Consider the following 19,897-nt stretch of genomic DNA (forward strand, 5'->3'; position numbering starts at 1 on the left):
GTGCTTTGCTGATGTGGGGACAGTGGCATCGCTGGAGTAGTCTTTCAGTGGCGGTAGGAGCTATTTTTGATGGGTACACTCCAGCTCATGGCCACATGGTAAGTGGGGTCAGAGATGCACCGAGGTACCAGCTCTCACCAGCGTATCGACTCTGCATGGTCATTTGCAGAAGAGCCACGATGTCCCTCCTTTTCTCCCCACTGGATATTTCTGGGAGGGGATAGCTCAATGGAGACTTGAGGCCGTACCTGCTTAGTCAGGAGGATGCCCTCATGATGAACTGTAGTGGTGATGAACTGTTAACAGTCTTGGGTTCTTTGACAGAGAAGTAGTAATGGAACTTGGGCCAGTCTGTGGAAGGGAAAGAACTGTCTGCGAAAGTATCCAGTTCTTAAGTTTCCAGGCAGGTAAAGCTGAGACATTTCACCCTTAAGCTGCTATGCCTGCTACAAGTCAAGTGCCCGGGGCTTCTCCTGCCTCACAAGAACAGTAATAGAGGTGCCATTGTCCTGGCAAGCTTTGTGCGACCTCGGGGCAGGAGAGTAGGGTCACCTCACCTGCACAGGAATGGGTATGGCAAGGCTTAGCTGCATGCCACCTGTGAAGCCTGACCCATAGCAGACCCTTTTCCAAGATAGGTGTGATTTATGGGGATCTCACATAATAGGTTTCTGAAAAATGAGAACTACATTATCACATTGCTTCAATGAAATTCAAGAGACCAAAAAACACGTTTAGCATTTTATTATGAATGGATTGTCACCAAGTTCCATTTTGTGTATTCAATTAAGGCAAAACTGTGTGGCTTTAGGTTTATCACCAAGAATGAAAAACAAATCCTTATTCTAACTCCCCTGTTAACTATGATGGCTGGGCACTTAACGGAAGGTGGTTGCTATCTTTAGCCCTGTACAGCCCCTTAATTTGCTTTCAGTGTTTCTGTACAAAACCACCCTGGTTTGGTGGGACTGCCAACTCTCCAGCAGAGGAAAGTGCTTGTTCCCGATAACCTGGGAACAGTGCAGTGTTTGAGAGGGGCCTGTAACGTGCATACCAGGGCAGCAGGCTCACACCATCAGGGCTAAGAAGAGAGCAAGTGTACACTCTAGCATCTTACGGCTCCCTATTCGTTGATCTCTTCTTCATCCTCGTCTTCAAAAGCCTCTTCCTCGTCGTTGACAGTGGCGTCCTGATACTGCTGATACTCAGACACCAGGTCATTCATGTTACTCTCAGCCTCGGTGAACTCCATCTCGTCCATGCCCTCACCAGTGAACCAGTGCAGGAAGGCCTTGCGGCGGAACATAGCCGAGAACTGCTCGGAGATGCGCTTGAACAGTTCCTGGATAGCGGTGCTGTTGCCAATGAAGGTGGAAGCCATCTTCAGGCCCCGTGGTGGGATGTCACACACGGCCACTTTGACGTTGTTGGGGATCCACTCCACGAAGTAGCTGCTGTTCTTGTTCTGGATGGCTAGCATCTGCTCATCCACCTCCTTCATAGACATGAGGCCCCGGAAGACAGTGGCGACCGTCAGGTAGCGGCCGTGGCGCGGATCACAGGCAGCCATCATGTTCTTGGCATCAAACATCTGCTGTGTGAGCTCAGGCACTGTCAGAGCCCGGTACTGCTGGCTGCCCCGGGCTGTGAGTGGTGCAAAGCCGGGCATGAAGAAGTGCAGGCGTGGGAAGGGCACCATGTTCACAGCCAGCTTGCGCAGGTCAGCATTGAGCTGACCTGGAAAACGCAGCGATGTGGTGACTCCGCTCATGGTGGCAGACACCAGGTGGTTAAGGTCCCCGTAGGTGGGCGTGGTCAGCTTGAGCGTGCGGAAGCAGATGTCGTAAAGAGCTTCATTGTCAATGCAGTAAGTTTCGTCAGTGTTCTCCACCAGCTGGTGCACCGACAGCGTAGCATTGTAGGGCTCCACCACGGTGTCTGAGACCTTGGGCGATGGCATCACGCTGAAGGTGTTCATGATGCGGTCCGGGTACTCCTCCCGGATCTTGCTGATGAGCAGGGTGCCCATGCCTGAGCCCGTGCCACCGCCCAGCGAATGCGTGAGCTGGAAGCCCTGCAGACAGTCGCAGTGCTCGCACTCCTTGCGCACCACATCTAGCACCGAGTCCACCAGCTCCGCGCCCTCAGTGTAGTGACCCTTGGCCCAGTTGTTCCCGGCGCCTGTCTGTCCTGCAAGATAACAAGATTCCAGAGGGGACCTGCTTTCCTCGATCAGTATTTTCAGAGCACGAGAGATTAGAGCAAAGAAACAGGAGCCAGGCAGCAGGTACCCACCAGTGTCTAGAAAACACACGAGCAGGTACCTCTTTAGATAGGACAAGCCTATACCCAGGGGTGGGGGCCCTACTCCCTAGAAGAGTGCACTTAGTACACAGAGGTCCTGGTTCTGGAGTCAACACCAGGACATTAAACTAATGACAAGAGCTGGAGAGATGGCTCAGAGGTTAAGAGCACTTGGCTGCTCTTCCAGAGGTCCTGAGTTCAATTCCCAGCAACCACATGGTGGCTCACGACCATCTATGATGAAATATGGTGTCCTCTTCTGGTCTGCAGGCATACATGCAGGTAGAATGCTGTACAGTAAATAAATAATTTTAAAAAATAAACTGATAAATAGTAGGGTGGCGGTGGTGGTGCACGCCTTCAATCCCAGCACTTGGGAGGCAGAGGCAGGTTGATCTCTTAAGTTCAAGGTCAACCTGGTCTACAAGAGCTAGTTCCAGAACAGCTAGGACTGTAATAAAGAGAAACCCTATCTCAAAAAAGAAAATAAAAAAACAAGCAAACTAATGACATAAATCTATATATAAACATTTAAGATACATAATGTCATTTGTTTTGAGTTAGTCTATCTATGTAGCCCCATCAGGCCAGCTCTGATCTTACTGCTGTTATTTCTCTATTTAGACAGGGTTTCTCTGTGTAACCACAGTGGCTGCCCTGGAACTTGCTCTGTAGACCAGGCTGTCCTTGAACTCACAGATCTGCCTGTCTGCCTCTTTTAAAATAATTTTGGCATATGATCAAAGTTCAAAGAGGACATGATACATCAGTTATTTGCCTTCCCTCTTTTGAGCTTTCTGAACTTTGCACTAATTCTGAAAATCCAAAACACTTCAAAACCCCTAACTTTTTTAGTATGGGTCTGATGCCATGAGTGGAAAATTCCATACCTGACCTCATATGAGAGGCCAAAAACAAGATGCATTGAACCTTCAGTTTCTGTGTATAAAGTGTAAAGTAAACATAATTCATGTTTGCTATCCCACTGGCAAGGAAGCTTCTTATACATATGCAAATATTTCACAAAAATCTGGTTTCAAGGATTTTTGGGCAAAGGATTTAAAACCCATGCTATATACAAATACTTTTTTTTTTTTTTTTTTCCAAGACAGAGTTTGTGTATCTCTGGCTGTCCTGAAACTAGCTAGCTCTGTAGACCAGGCTGGCCTTGGAATTCAGATCTGTTTGTCTCTGCCTTCCAAGTAAAGGCATATGCCACCACTGCCCGGCTACAAATACTTTTTTTTTTAGGTTTATCTGTTATGTATATACAGTGTTCTGCCTGCAGGCCAGAAGAGGGTGGCAGATTTCATTATAGATGGTTGTGAACCACCATGTGGTTGCTGGGAATTGAACTCAGGACCTCTGGAAGAGCAGCCAGTGCTCTTAACCTCTGAGCCATTGCTCCAGCACCCCCGCCCCCCAGTAATGAGTTTTGATGTGAATGGGGCACTTCATTCATTACCCATTTTTCTAGGAACTAACTACTGGTTTTGCATCCAGTGCAGTTGTGGAAAGGAACCTAACATGCCTACAAAAAAATTTGAGTTTTTATCAAGAGTTCAAGTGGCTAGGAAAAATCATCTAGTCAGTCTGTGTTTCATAGAGCAGCTCATCCTACAGACAGACTTTACAGAGACAGACACTCTTCATTTCCTGAACACAGAATCAATGTGCTAACATCTAAGAGTGTACATAGAAAACCCCAACCATCCACAACACACCAGTTACCTGTCTAAGGATAGAGCCTCATGGCGCCATGAGGCTGACGGGTCCCCATTGTTACACTACAGTGCTTGGACAAGGCACATGAAGACCCTCCGAATTCACTGTGATGAAAAAGGTAAGTTTGCAGAAGGCACCACCTTCAGGAGGGCGCTCACGCTTCCTGCTATCCATGCCCCAGTGGGTGTGGTGAGGATCTAGACAATCACAGCAGCTGACTAGCACACCTACTGGGCGCTGGTCCCTCTGGCCTCTCAGGTAGCCATTTCTTGCTTTGCTTTTCCCTGGTCTAACCTTATCTAGGATGGGCTTCTTCTCTCTTACAAACAGGAGTTCTCTTCTATCCTGTCTAGCTGTGCTGTCCAGTGAAAACTGGCTGGTTCTCTTCTCTGAGCGGACTCTAAGATGGTGATAGACACTATGAACAGTAGTGACTTGGAGGGGAAAGGGTTTATTTTACCTTACAATTTATAGTTCATCATGAAAAGAAGCCAGGACAGGAACTCAAGGCAAGAACTTAGAGGCAGGAACTGATAGACCATGGAGGAGAGCTGCTTTAACTGCCTTGTTCCTCATAGCTTGCCCAGCCTGCTTTCTTATAGACCCCAGGACCACCTGTCCAGGGGTGGTACCACCCACAATAGACTAGATCCTCCCCCACCAATCATTAATCAAGAAAATGTCCCACTGGCTGGGAGGTAACAGTCCATGTGATTAATCCCAGCATGCAGGAGGCAGATCTCTGTGAGCTGAAGCCAGCCTGTTCTAGAGAGTGGGTTCCAATACAGCTAGAGCAATACAAAGAAACCCTGTCTCAAAGGGGATTTTCTCAGTCGCAGTTCTCTCATCCCAAATGACTCTGGCTTTAGTCAAGTGGATAAAAACGCTAGACAGCACAGATAGTCACTGTCCTTTCCGAGGACCCACAAATTCATATCTACCTACCCCTTCCCACACAAGTCGGCAGGCAGCAGCCAGGCCAGAGCCCAAGACAGGCAATGAGAATATCAAACGCCGAGGTCAACTCGGCACTTAGGCTTGACCTTGTACCGGGAACATTGTTGCACAGAAGGACTGCACACACTGCCAGAGCCGTGGCCACTCAACGTGCAGAAAGCATAGAAGGCAGCTGCAGGCAAGACGCAGAACCTTAAATCAAACTTGCTCAAGCTGTAGGTCTTACAGTGATTGAGCTCCCCCAGCGACTCAGATTCCTCCCTATTCATAGCACAGATTAGCAGCAAAGTATTCTCTACTCTTGACAAAAGAAGGAAGCTGGCGACTTTTAAAAATATTTTGCCACCGTCTCATAGCAACAGATCATCCCTACTTAAATATTTGGGGGTCATAAGTTGACCAGCAACATGATGCATTGGGCTATTAATCAGTGACTCCAGCTTGTTAAACACAGGCTGCAGCCCTGAGGGTTGGCAGGCAAGCTGCAGATGCCTAGGGCTTCCTCAGTCCTCCCTCCGGTGAAGAACTGGTCTTCCAGCTCCTCGTGCTCCCTGGCTCCTTAGCGAGGCCTCCATCTGAAGGAAAACTACAAATCCACAAGGGGCTTTAAGGAAACAGCCTGTCTGGCGCTTAGCTTCCTTCCCACAGTCTCCTTGGCATAGCTGCTGTGCAACCAGCAATTAACAAAAGCAGTGTTGAAAGCGTATGATCATATCATTGGGAACTCACATTTAAGTAACTCACTTTTTAAAATTATATATTACTAATGCAACTAGTTCATCCACTCCCCCCTGGATTTTGTGAAAGAGTCTATGTAGCTCTGGCTGTACTGAACTCACTAGGTAGACCAGGCTGACCTCAAATTCGGAGATCCACCTGCATCTGCCTCCCAGGTGCTGGGACAAAAGGCATGTGTGCCTCTGTTTTTTTGCTCAGCGCTTAAGTCATTTCAAACTATACCCAGAACTGAAACGACACAGGCTTGTTGACTCAGTCTTCTGGTGCTGGTGACAGGCCTCCACACACGCTCTTCCATCACTAAGCCCTGCTTGACAATGGTCTATTTTAGTTTGCCAAAGCTACCTAAGAGCTGGGAACCAGCTGAAGTGTATCACTCCGGAGTCAACTGGAATTAAGACAATTCTAAATGAGGACTTGAGTTCAGATCCCCAGAACCCACATAAGATTTGAGCATGAGCTCACTGGCCAGTTGATATAGCCATAACCAAAAAAAAAAAAAAAAAAAAGAATGGAAAATAATAAACACTGTAGACAAAGGACAATTTTTGTGTTTTAAAGACAGGATCTCTTTCTGTAGTCCAAGCTACCTTCACATACATAGACCAAGCTGTGCTTGGATCCAGTGTCCCTGCTTCAGCCTTCTGGGTCAGTTAAGAACCACCACACACAATTTATCATAAATAAGTCACAGTTCTTAATTAAAATAAGGTCCAATTTCTTAAATTAAGGATATTTTATGTCAGGACAACTTGTTTAAAATTTTAACATTCTTAGCTAGTAGTGGTGGTGCACGCCTTTAATCCCAGCACTCAGGAGGCAGAGGCAGGCGGATCTCAGTGAGTTTTAAGGCAGCCTGATCTACAAAGGGAGTTCCAGGACAGCCAGAGCTACACAACACAGTGAAACTGCCTCAAAAAAAAAAAAAAAAATTCTGGACCAGCCATAGTGCATAGCCTTTAATTCCAGCTCTTGGATGGCAGAGACAGGCAGAACTCTTGAATTTGAAGCCATCTTGGTCGCATAGAAAGTTCCAGGCAAACCAGGGCTACATAGTGAGAGACCCTGTCTCAAATTCCTAACGGAGTGGGGGTGGGGGTTGAAGAGATGGCTCAGTGGTTAAGAACATCTACCACCGCTTTCAGAGGACCCGGGTTCAGTGCCTGACACCCACACCAGGTGGCACCCAGCTGCCCTATTAACTCCAGCTCCAGAGAATTCAACACCTTCTGGCCTTTGTGGGTACCCACATACATCTGACACACACACGGGAAGAGGGAGAGAAATGAAAAAATAAGCTTGGGTATGGCAGTATATTCCAGTCCAGCCAGAATTTTGGGGACGAGCTTTACACGCCAAATGTCATTTTCTTTGCACGTGTGTGTGTGTGTGTGTGCACATTGTGTACCTATGTAGTATTGGTGTACAGGCCAGAGGTTGAAGTGTCTTCCTCACTTAGTGCTTTGGACAAGAGCACACCAAACCTGGAGCTGACTGGTTCAGCTATATACTGACTGGCCAGCAGATACCCAGGACCTTCGTGTCTCCACAGATACATACCCACTGTACCCAGCTGTTTTCTTTTAATGGTCTAATAGAGCTTAGCCCTCATGCCTATACAGCAAGCTCTTTATGACTTAGCCTCTCTCTCCCCAGCCCCTGAATGCCATTTTCTCAGTTTCGAGATGCACCTGGTCCACTGGACAACTAAGCAATGACAAGGTCTGCCTCAATTTAGGTTTGCTCTTGTTCATCCACACACCAAACAGCTAGACCGGTGAGGACAGACCTCTCTTAACCTCCCACTTTATGATGGGCAGTGGTGGCGCACGCCTTTAATCCCAGCACTCAGCAGGCAGAGGCAGGCGGATCTCAGTAAGTTCGAGGCCAACCTGGTCTACAAGCAAGTTCCAGGATACTCAGAGCTGTTACATAGAGAAACCCTGTTTCGAAAAAAAAACAAAAACAACCTTCCTACTTTTCAGTTTGAAGAAAACTGGCTGCTACAAGAAGCTGCCTTCCCACAACCCAGAATTGGAATGACAAAGTTTCATAACAGGGCTGCAACTGGGGTACAACACCCAGGCCAGATGGGGCTCTCTTAGCCCCACTTGGCCTATGGTGGGCAGACAGTCCATCTGGACAGAAAAGGGAGAAAAACCTGCAGAGAAGCCATGGCTATGACAAGCCATCACCTTTGCTACACACTTCCAAGGAACCTGATGTTTTCTTACAAGACTTAAGGCATGTGAAAGGTTAGGGATAATAACACAGTGACTAGCCACACTTCTACCCATGTGATGACAGACCCCATCGACATTCTAGAAATTCCAATGTAACTTAAACATCATAAACAGTGCCAAGCCAGCTTCCCATGTTCTCTCAGAGAGCAGGAATGGGGTTTGTGTCTCCATGGGAAGTGTTTGGTCACCTATTTGAACACAGGTCTTCGGGTTTCTCTGGGACCAAGTCTCACGTGCTATGTCTAAGGTTCTCTTTTGGGCGTTCACACTTTATACACAGAACAGCCACTTTCGGGGTTGTTTTGGTGATTCCTGTAACTTTTTTCCGCTTGGGTTGTTTTTGTGGTCCTGGGGAAATCACACCCAGGACTTCCTCTATCCTAAACACGTGCTCAGCCACTGAGCCACACCCCAATCCTGATAAAGCAGTTCTCAAAGCACCAAGTCACTACTAGGGTAAGGGCTGGGATAGCAATTTAACTTCAGGTAAAGGCAGAGGTAAATTGCACTGCGGTGGCCCTTAGGCCGTGGGAGGTCTGGCCAAGTCTTCTGAGATGTTTATTATACTTTTCAAGAGTCTACTCTGAAATCAAAGAAAAAGAATTTCCATGGACCAATATGCTCATGTTCTTTTTAAAGAAAGATTTACATATGCACCTGTGTATGTCAGTGCATGCATGTGTGGACGCATACATGCCCAGAGGCCAAAGAGGGGTGCCACTTAGTCTCTATCACTCTGCCCATTCGAGGCAGGGTCTGTCTCTCTGGACCTGGGGCTTCTTTTTGCCCACACCCCAGGCTGAAAGCCAGCAAGTCCCAACAATCCTCCTGCCTGTACTCCTCTTGGGGCTTCCATCACAAGTATGTGTGGGATGCTAGGCTTGATGCGTGAGGGCTGAGATCCGAGCACCAAGTTCTCACAACGGGACAGCAAATGCTCTTAACCACTGAGCCCATTATCTTCAGTTCTCAGTCTTTTGCTTGTTCATTTAAGGCAGGGTCTCACAGCCCAGACTGGCTTCAAACTCCCCACCTCTCTGCCTCATCATCTTCAAAATGCTAGGATTTCAGGCCCGTGCCACCACTCCCAGATCATGACAGTACTCAGTGCACGCACGAGGCAAGGCCGGAGAGCGATGCCGGCTCTCTGCTCTCTTACTCCATCCAGTGTCTGCAACTCTCTGATCGGGCTAGATTGGCCGGCTGAATAAACACAGGTATCCACCTGGCCCCCCCCCCCCAGCACTGGGATTATAGGTACACACTGGAGTACTGGGCTGTCAGGGATCCAAATTCAAGTCCTCCTGTCTGCACAGCAAGCTCTCTACCAAGAAAACCCTCTTCCCAGCCACCTCATTACCGTATTCTTTATAAGAGCAAACACTGCTTCCCTGAGAACTGGCCTTGTAAAGAATTAATTACAATTATGTACCAACTAAATTACAGATCTTAGAACCACACACTAACATGGAGTATGGTTTATAATATCCCATGAAAAATATCTACATAATGGTATAATTAAAACAGAGGACAAGACAACCAAAATAAAGACAGGTTAAGGCACCCCAAAGCTGACTCAGTCTATGGAGATGGAGAGCAGGAGAAAAGGATTTGGGTACTCTAGTCTGCTTTTCTTTCTGAGACAGGGTCTTTCTAGACAGCCCTGGCTGTCCTAGAACTTGCTATGTAAACCAGACTGGCCTCAAACTCAGAGATCCACCTGCCTCTGCCTTTTGTACCACCTGGCTTATAGTTTAATTTTTTGATAATGTGATTGTGTTGTATTTTGCTGGAAATAAAGGCAAAGTAAAAAAATAAATGCTAGTTTAGAAGCAAAGGGTTCATAAATTGTCTTTCAGGGATAGAGACATGGGGTGTCACTTCCTTTCTTAGATTTAATTGCCAGAAAGAAAAGAAAGGGAGGGAGGGAGGGAGGGAGGGAGGGAGGGAGGGAGGGAGGGAGGGAGAATGAATTTAGTTGCCAGAAACCCAGAGTGAAATGGGTCCTTCAGCTGACCGCACTTGAGAAGGGCCCTGCTTTAATCTCTACACAGCATCAACCAGGCGTGGAGGCCAGGGCGCTAATCCCAGCACCTGTGTGGGGGAAGCAGCAGACTCAGCTCAAAGTCATCCTCAGCTACATAATAACCAGCTGTGGCTACATGAGACCCTGTCTCAACTCAATCACACCAATCTTCTCGCCTTGCTAGAACACCCAAAACATTGCTCATCTGAGCGTGCGTGTGTGTGTGTGTGTGTGTGTATGTGTGTGTTGAGAGAAAGAGTGAGCCAACATCCCTGTGTACACCTTGAAGGTCAGAGGACAATCTTACATTGGTTTGAAATAAAGTCTCTTGCTTACTGCTTCAGCCTCCAGGCTCCCTGCCCGTGGGCCTCTGTTGAGTCCTGCACCCCCCTCTCATCTCTGTCGCTGCCTCTATGAGAGGTCAGGGAATTGAATTGTGGTCCTGCTGCCATTACCTCACCTCGGATTCTCATAAGAGAATTCTTAGAACTTCAGGGTTCTTGAAGGGAGCATTTCTGTGACAGCCTACATACCTACCCTTTCAATTCTGTCTCCCTAAGGACCAGAGAGTCCTCGTGCAAGTTAGACAGCCAGTCCAAAGTTGTGCAGGGAATGGAGGGACCCTCGAGGGCCAGTGGCAGCGTGCTAGACTCTTCACTGGAGCCCTATCAGAGTATGCTCTCCCTCCTCCGCCTTTTCACACAGGGTCTATGTAGCTCTGGCTGACCCAGCTCTGAAACTCACAGAGTCTCCTGCCTCTGCCTCCCCAAAGCTGGGAGGTGCAGCATTGGTGTGTCCTGTAACACCCCACAAAGTAGTGTTGTGTTTTTAAACAGTGACATCTGGAGTTTTGCCTTGATTGTTTAAGTGACTTTGGTCTATAGCTTTCCCAAAATGATGTTTTGGGAAAACACAGCCTCATAAAAAACACTGCAGCTCTATTTCCTCTCAGCCATGGTTGAGGTAATGGGACTGCCTATTACCCCTCAATTAAACTGTGACTGCCCGGGGCCTTCTGAATATGGGGTCAGGATACAGATTTCTCATGATACCTTCACTCTCTATGATGCTTGTAGGCCAGGAATCGCCCTTAGAATTCTCCAGTTCCCCGGAATACACTCTGATGGCTCAGCCTTCCTAACCTGAAAATTCCAAATGCTCCAAACCCTGAAGCCTTTTGACTATCTCCTAGGTAGGTGCCACAAGTGGACAGTCGCAATTCAAACCCCTGGGTTCAACCCCCTGCACCACGATAAATAAGTACAAAACGAACCAATAAGAAAAGCAAGCAAGACTGAACCTACCGAAGATGAAGTTGTCAGGCCGGAAAAGTTGCCCAAAAGGCCCGGATCTCACACTGTCCATGGTGCCTGGCTCCAAGTCCACCAAGGCAGCCCTGGGCACATACTTCCGAGCTGGAGAGGGAAAGGTCACAAGAGTTACTTCCAGGTTCCTGGGAAAACTGACTTTTTTCCAGCAGTTCCACCGGCTCAGAGCTGCCTGGCTGGGATAACCAGAGTCGCTTCAGAGAGGCTACCGTGACTTTTCTCTCTAAAGAATCTTAACCCTGGGATGAGAAACTACTAGGCCCCTAAGCAGGACCAGTGAGAAACCAACCCTCCTGCCTACATCATGCCTATGGTATTTCCCAGTTCACCTCCGTCACTCCTTTCCTTTTGGACAGCGGCAATAAACAAGGTCTGTGGAACTGGCCTTCCGTCTGCTTTTTGGCACCTGCCCCATTAAAGTGTGTGAATGTATGAGCAGTCAAGCTGTGTGCGCAGCTCCTCCCTGGTGCCATCCCCAGGGGCTCTAGGATCCTAGAAGTTCGCTTATTTAAGTAAGAGTGGGTCTGTGTAGCCTGCACGGCGCCTGCGCAAGATGTAGTTCCCAGTGCGGGCGGACTTCAGAGGACCTCGAAGAGGAAGGAAGGGCTCCGCACATAACCAAAGAGAGGAACAGGTGTCACAGAGGTCACCCCATGGTTAAGAAGAAGTGCAGTGCACACTGCGGAGTTTCTCTCAGAGCTCCTAGAACCTCCCTCCATACCTAGTGTCCCTCGTCTGCTTATACGAACAACTTCCCATGATTCATGTCTACCGCCCTTCCCAGCTCTGGATGGACAGGTGGGCAGTGACTCAGACTCTGGTGACTCCAGGGGGTGTCTTGGATGCGCTTTCAATGTCGAGCCACGGGTCTGCCTGCACATGTCATTTCTGGGTGCTCATCTAACGCCCTGGGATTTTGTTGCTTTGCGAGGTGTGTGTCGCACTTTTAAAACAACAATTGCTGTAAAAATAGTGTTCAGAGGACAGAGGCGCAGTCATTCCCACACTGATTACCCAGGGTCTGAAATTTTACTAATCTCCCGATTAATTACTCAGAGCTGTCCGCAGTTTTAGTGTCCAGCAAACATAATTTTAGGTGAAGGACCAGAAAAAATCATTTAAACAAGTGTTTCCCAAAATTTTAGCCAAGCATCCCTAATAAAAGCAGCGTTTAAAGCTCGCTACAGTCGGTTACTCTGCTCCGTTCTTTTAAGAATGGCCTGGAAGTGCTGAGGTGATGATTTCACAACCTCAACGGATTGTCTGGTTCGGGCCTTCGGGATAGGCGGGATCCCACAGTTTGAATAGACCTAGGGCGGGTTTCCCGCTGCAGGGGGAGTGAGGGAGTGGCCGGGCATCAGCTCCAACCCGCCCGAACTTTTCCCTGAGCAAAGTCTCCGGCCGCCGAGACCGCACCCCGAGCGCCTCCCTCTCTAGGTCTGGTCTAGCCCGGGGTCCCGGCTGGGGATGGTCGGGTGCTGTCAAGGCATGCCCGAAAGGCAGCAAGGGAAGGCCAGGTGCCGGTGCCGGAGGCCGGATGGCGCGGGGGTTGACGGCCCGCAGCCGTGCGACTCACAGGATGACTCATTGTAGTAGACGCTGATCCGCTCCAGCTGCAGCGCTGAGTCGCCCACAAAGTCTCCAGCTGGGTCGATGCCGTGCTCATCGCTGATCACTTCCCAAAACTTGCGGGGGAACGGCGAAGGGACAGAGAGTCAGTCCGGCAGCTCAGGGAGCCTCCGCCACCCTGGGACACCCCACTCCCCACCCCGGACCCTGCGGCCAGCTCTGTAGAGTCGGCTCCCCCGAGCCCTCAGACGCAGACGCAACCCCTGGATCGTAATCCCGAGTCGGTGCGCTGAGACCCATGGCCGAACCACCGGGGTTGGCCGCAGGAACCTGGGCCCACTCCTTGGGGGCCGCTCTCGAGGGCGCGCCCTTCGGGACCAAGGGCCCACTCTCCGGGTCGGGGACCCAGGGCGCACTCTCCGAAGCCCGCAGCTGGAACTGGTGGCCCACTTCCAGCCGAATCCCGAAGGCCGGCTGTTGGGACCGGTGGCCCACTCTCTGGGCTGGATCCCCGGGTCTGCCCGAGGGGAGACAGGGCAGGCTCTCGGGGGTTCGTTCCCCACCAGGAGTGCGCAGGGTCAACCTGGCTCCGAGGAGCAAGGCGAGGTCTTCCGAGGCCGGCGACACCCACTACCCACCCGCAGGAGCGGAACGCGCGCCCGGGCCCACCTTGGTACCGATCTGGTTCCCGCACTGTCCCGCCTGGATGTGCACAATCTCCCTCATGGCGGGCGCGTCTGCGCTCGGGCGCTGGCTCTTCTGACGGCTGCGTGACTGCGGCCGCCTGCGCGCTCCCGGGACTTGACCCCTCTCTGCTCTCCGCCCTCCACCCCTTCCTTTCCAGCCAATGGCAGTGGGCTGTCCCGCTTGCTGTCCCCGCCCCTTCCCCAAAGGCTAGCGGGCTGCTCCTAGCCCTGGGCTTGTAGTCCCGACAGCTGGAACCCTGGGTGCCGGGCGGGGAGGTGCAGGGTGGACTGCAGGGACTCCCGAGGAGGCGGCAAGGGGAAACCCTAAATTCTCACTGTACCACCTTTTGTTGTCCCCTCGGTGCTGTTGGTACCCGGAGGAGATTGGAACCCGTGGTATTGATCACTTGCTAACCTAGTGAGTTTCAACGCTCCCAGGAGAGCTGAGGGAGCCACCCATAGCCCAGCTGGTGGAAGGCGACCTCTGGGACCCGACGTGGATTCGTTCGGGTGTCTCTCTATCCCTGGCACGCCTATTTTGCGCCTCTCCGCCTGCCTCTCCAGAACCCTCCATAAAGTGACTCCACGCTGTATTTGCCTAACAACAGCCTCCAATTCCTAACGAGCTTGGAAAGCGCTTGGCGAGGGCTGGGCTCGCTCTCACCCTCACTCCCTCACTTTTGAAACAAAACAAAACTGAGCACAGGCGCACAGGCGCAGTGCTGCTGGAGGGAGAGGACTAGGAGAAAAGCGACCCGAAGAGCTTGTCTTTCTAGTCTCATCAAAGGCAAGGGGCCACTCGGAGATGAGGGAGTGCCAACTATGATGCCTTAGGCCGCAAGTTTCTGGTATAATGATGGCTCCCGAGTGTTCTTGACCTCAGCAGATGGCTTTACCACTGCTGGGCATTCTATCATGCCCAGCCCTTCCAGCGGGCAGTCTCATCCTGTTCTCAGATGCCCCCACTAATCATAAAGACTGGTCACTGGCAGGAATGGTAGGCATGTCCTGCCACCAGGACACATAGAATGTTCTGGAATCTCACGGGATGCTCACCAGGCAAAGATCTTACCCAAGGCCAGGGGAAAACACCAGCCAGCAGGTGAAAGTCAGGGTGTCTGTCGGGACTCAGGAACGAGCCCTGGGTAGCTGGGATGACTTGCTTTTCCGTCCTGGTGAAAACACTTGAGTTCTGTGATGACACGCCCTGGACCCCGGGCTCCAGTCGTGTCCTCATTTGCAAACTGAAAGGCTTATCCCGGAGACCACCTGACAGGCTCTCAGGCGCCAGAATTCTTTGGCACCTGAAGCCTGTGCAGCCACTAAAGACTCCCAGGTGTTCCTCCATGAACGCTTCCCGTTGAGGGAATCTGAAAAACTCCTGGGTCCTCCTGAGCCCAGACCAGTCAGAAATGCCACAATGAGGCAGCAGCAAGGCCCGTGATTTGTACTCGTGGTTTCTTTTGAGATCCGTGAAAACTGAGGAAACCCTCGCGTGGAGCTGGGGACGTACTCAGTAGAATGTTGGCCTAGAATGCAGGCAGGAAGCTCTGGGTCAAATCCCTGGGTGTGGTGCTACATGCTTGTATTCCTAGGGCTTGGACATTTGAGATAAGTTTAGCTATCACATTTGAGGCAAACTTGGGCTATATGAGACCCTGTCTCCAAATATGAGAGACAGCCTGGGGCGGGGGTGATGAATGTGGATGAACATGTGTGTCCAGGTACAATCGGCTGGAAAAAAATTGAACCCTGACTGGGAAAATGCCTCCAAAAGATCCATCTGTAGGGCATTTTCATAATGAGTGATTGATGGGTGGGGTCCCTCCTGGGTTGGTGGTCCTGGGATCCATAGGAAAGCAAGCTGAGCAGGCTAGGAAGCAGCGCTGCTCCTCCGTGGCCTCTGTATCACTTCCTGTCTCCAGGTTTGAGTTCCTGCTTTGGCTTCCATCGGTGGATTGTGATTCAAAATACCTAAGCCAAACAAAACCTTTCCTCCCCAAGTTGCTTTTGGTCACAGAGTTTTATGACAGCAATAATAACCCTAAGATATGTATTTACTTGTCTTTGAAAGGAGGCAAAAGGCATCTAAAAATATTTTTCTTCTAGAGCTTTTCAAATGGTTCCAAATTTGGGTATTGTTTTACCCACTGGATCCCTCCCAATCACCCTAGCACTGTTCTTCTGCTTTCTTAGGGTCCCCAGACCTCCCAAAGCAGAGATCTCCACTGATATTCCTGCAGAAGTTGGGAAGAGGCTGCAACCTTTCCCAGGTGCCCTGAAACCCTGAGGCTGAGCCGATGCAGCTCCCTGTTTGGGGCATCAGAACGCTTATCTAGGCTCTTGCTGCACTTGCTCAGTGTAATTACTAGCTCCCAGTAAATGCTACCCTTTCCTCTTGCTTGGGGTGGAGGCAGCCACAGAGGAGCTGTGTAGTTCTGGGGGTGGGTGGAGGGAGCTGCTCTTCATCTTGGTCACTTGAGCGGTTTAAAGGGCACTATCCACTTTTGCTGAGCAAGCCATTTCTACAAGGTGGTCCTGGGCTCTGATTTGAGACTGTGGTTTCCTGTTGGGCTAGCAAGCAGATGCCTGGAACTCTACCACAAGGACTAGGATTCAGTAAGGGACAATGTGACTTACTGGGGTTTCTGGAGGCCGCCCGGCCCCGGCTTACATTGTGGTGGGAGAGGGCAAGAAAATAATGAGACAAACTGCTGGATGCTTTCGTACAAAATTCATAGGATTATCATAACACAAGCAGGTCTCCTAGCAGATGAGGAAAATGGAACCCGGCTTAGACCCCATCATCTTGCTAACCATCGGATGAAAGGACTCTAGCCTATGTCTGAGGCTTGCCTGGGATGCTGAGGATGTGGAGCAAGAACACACAACTGGTATCTAGAAAGCTGGGACCATAACTTATGCAGAGCATGTGCTTTGCCTTAAAAAGGCCTGGGACTTAATCCCTAGCACAACACACTCCTGTACACATGCTCGTGGATGTACACACTCACACACACACACACACACATATATACACACATGCACTCATCACCCACACTTAGTGTCTGGAAAGCAAATCCAAGGAGACTTGGAGCTCAGTCAGGGGGACAGCACTGATAATCTCACCTCCAGTCCCTTCCTCCCCACCCCCAACTCCCCCACACTGGAAAGGGTCTCTCGCCTGATACTGACCATCCTACATCCAGTCCAGGTTTATCCTCCAGCCTCCAGGAGGAAGAAGAGGCCCTGAATGCAGTAAGCTCAGGAATCCTGGGGTCTGGGCTCCTAGCACAGCCTAGAGCAGTGATTAAAGCTCAAGGAGGGCGTTGAGGTGGTGGTGGTTTTATCTTATCTTGGTCTATGACCCTAGGCTACTGCCAGGGGCCAGAGCCTGCTCACCCTACCAACTAGTGTTTAGCAGTGGTACTTTCTCCTGGAACATGGCACCTTCCATAAATCATTATCTGAACTTAATTCTCTGGAAGTTCTCTAGGCCCACCATTGATGTGGGAGTCCCCTCTGTATGCTGTGAATGGTAATTGGTTAATAAAGAAGCTGTCTTGGGCCTGTGATAGGGTAGACCAGAGCTGGGGGGGGGGGGGACACTAAACTGAATGCTGGGAGAAAGGAGGCAGAGTCATGGAGAAGCTGTGGAGCTGCTGCCTGAGACAGAAATGCTGGAACCTTGCCGGTAGGACACAAACCTTGTGGTAAAATATAAAATAGTGGAAGTGGGTTAAATTAAGATGTAAAAGCTAGGTCTGGAAAGATGGCTCAGGGGTTAAGAGCACTGACTGGTCTTCCAGAGGTCCTGAGTTCAATTCCCAGCCACATAGTGGTTTACAACCATTTATAATGAGATCTGATACCTTTTCCTGGTGTGCAGGCGGAGCACTGTATACATAATAAATAAATCTTTTTTTTTACAAAAAAAAAAAAGATGTAAAAGCTAGCCAATAGGCCAAGCAGTGATTTAATTAATACAGTTTCTATGTGGTTATTTCGGGAGTCTGGGCGGCAGGGAAATGAACAAGCGGCCTCCTACTACACACCATGAGGCGCTGTCAGTGAGCACGTGGATGTAGATATGCCCCACTTCAAGTTCATCAGCCTGAATGGCCTGGGGACTAAAGGGCAGCTGCAGAGGCTCACACAAAGTCACAGATGGAGCCCAGCAGCTGCCTGCTGCATGTCACCTGAACGTGTTACACATTTACTCTTTACTTACCTATTCTGAGCCTGGCCTCACACTCAGGATCTCCTGCCTCAGCTTCCTACATGCTGTGATTGCGAGCATGTAGCTGGGCGGTGGGGGTGCAGGCCTTTAATCCCAGCACAAAGGCAGGCGGATCTCCGCGAGTTCGAGGCCAGCCTGGTCTACAGGAGCTAGTTCCAAGACAGCTAGGACTGTTATACAGAGAAACCCTGTCTTGAAAAATAAAACAACCCCCCAAAAAACAAACAAAAAACCAAAACCAAACATGTACCACTATGCCTATACCTTTTATACTTATTTTACTTTTTTTTTTTTCTTGAGTGTAGCCCTGAATGTCCTGGAACTCACTTTTTAGACCAGGCTGAACTCACAGAGATCTGCTTGCCTCTGCCACCTGGGAACTGAGATGAAAGGCGTGCGCCACCACTACCCGACCCTTATTTTTCGCAGTACTGGGGATGGAACAGGGGCCTCAGCTGAGCTGAGCAGATGCTACCACAGAGCTGCACCTTCAGTGCGCCTGCTCCATTTTAAAGGAGTTTTTTTTAATTTTTTTATTTATTTATTATGTTTACAACATTCTGCCTCGATGTATGCCCGCACACCAGAGAAGGGCGCCACATCTCAGTACAGATGGTTGTGAGCCACCATTTGGTTGCTGGGAATTGAACTCAGGACCTCTGGAAGAGCAGCCAGTGCTCGCTCTTAACCTCTGAGCCATCTTGCCAGCCCCATTAAGGGAGTTTTGTATCAAGGAATTTTAGTTTCTAATAAAAGCAGTAACAACAACAAAAATAAACAAACAAAACAAAACAAACACTTAATTGACAAATGGTTATGTATGTATATGTATCACGTTATATTATGTATAATGATCTAATGATCAAAGCAGCCGGGAACAGCAGGACATGCCTTTAATCCCAGCAATTGGGAGGCAGAGGCGGGTGGATCTCTGTGAGTTCGAGGCCAGCCTGGTCTAGAAGAGCTAGTTCCAGGACAGGAACCAAAAAGCTACAGAGAAACCCTGTCTCGAAAAACCAAAAAAAAAAAAAAAAAAGGAAAAAAACTCAAATCAAGTTAATTAATGCTTCCTTCACGTGCCATTTTTCAAATCTGCTCTCAGCAGGTTTCACGGGACCAGATAGCTGGTGGCAATTCCGCAGCCCAGCCAAAGCCTTGGACTGCCTCCTCCTCCAGCCGAGCCTTTGCCTCCTTGCACCTCTCTACCCCAACTAAGGCCCTTCCTCTGTTTCCAAGGAAGCGGGCAGATCCACGAAGTACATGATGGGTCTGGTGTCAGAACGGAGCTCTGCCCCTCGGAATGGCACAGGCCTTGCCATTCTCAGGTTAGAGCAGTGTGATTAGGCACGCTCCCTGCCTATAAGGTAATAACCATTATCATTCTCTTGTACGGGTGTGAGGGTCATGAGACCCTTGCCTGAGAGTCCAGTACTTCCCACTCTGGCCTCCCCACGGCTGGCCTTTGAGTCCTGTAGTGAAACCAGGGAGAGTTTGTTGACTGGGGTAGGTCTTGGTGAGTTGTCTCCATGCTGAGGTAGGGCTTGTCGGTGCTGGAGCTGCCTGAGAGTCATCCGTGCTCTCCTAAGTGACCCCAATAAATCCACTGGCTCAGCAAGTTGGATTTGAGTGAAATAATTTCTCTGGTCTGTTGGCGTCCCACCGGAATGAGCAGTACTTGCGTATATCCCCCCCAGGAAAAGTTACACAGCAAGTGAGCGTGTGCATGTGGGAGGGTGGGGCTGCGGCAAATCCAGCCTGTGACAGGGGGTAACAGAGTGTCTGAGCTGTGCAGAGAATGGGGGGGGGGGGGCACGACACGGACGGACACGGACCTAGGACTGCAGCCAATGGCTTTTCCCAAACCCAACTCCAGTCTGTAGCACAGCTCAGAAGAGACTGAACAAGGTGACTGAATCCTGAGATTATTGCTCCTCAAGGAACCCCTAGCTACACTCAAGCCTCAGTTTCCCCTCTGTGAGACACAGATACAAGGATTCTTGAGCCAGGTGTCCTGGGCTGCACTGGCAGCTCCCAGACAACGGTGGCGCCTTTCTCCTGCTCCTTCAAAGTCCCCCTTCTAG

The 19,897-nt window shown here is 49.9% G+C and overlaps 1 protein-coding gene across 1 annotated transcript; it reads right to left on the reverse strand.

Moving 5' to 3' along the window:
• Nucleotides 1–729: 729 nt before the first annotated feature.
• Tubb6 (tubulin beta 6 class V) lies at nt 730–13,715 on the reverse strand. The gene is made up of 4 exons (XM_050157899.1): nt 13,560–13,715; nt 12,898–13,006; nt 11,298–11,408; nt 730–2,190 (listed from the first exon to the last, which is right to left on the reverse strand). Exons 1-4 carry the CDS (start codon nt 13,614–13,616, stop codon nt 1,124–1,126), a joined length of 1,344 nt encoding a protein of 447 aa, XP_050013856.1. The 5' UTR covers nt 13,617–13,715; the 3' UTR covers nt 730–1,123.
• Nucleotides 13,716–19,897: the final 6,182 nt, after the last annotated feature.

Source organism: Alexandromys fortis, unplaced genomic scaffold, assembly GCF_014885135.2.
Source record: "Alexandromys fortis isolate MF-2015 unplaced genomic scaffold, M_Fortis_MF-2015_v1.1 scaffold_94, whole genome shotgun sequence".
NCBI lineage: Eukaryota > Metazoa > Chordata > Mammalia > Rodentia > Cricetidae > Alexandromys > Alexandromys fortis.

What these genes read in the sequence shown, in the direction of transcription:
- Tubb6 (XM_050157899.1), bottom strand. Translation starts at nt 13,616, where the DNA reads ATGAGGGAGATTGTGCACATCCAGGCGGGACAGTGCGGGAACCAGATC. An exon ending in GGAACCAGATCGGTACCAAG is followed by an intron (nt 13,007 to 13,559) that starts GTGGGCCCGGGC and finishes TTCCCCCGCAAG; the next exon opens with TTTTGGGAAGTGATCAGCGA. An exon ending in CTACTACAATGAGTCATCCT is followed by an intron (nt 11,409 to 12,897) that starts GTGAGTCGCACG and finishes TTCCCTCTCCAG; the next exon opens with CTCGGAAGTATGTGCCCAGG.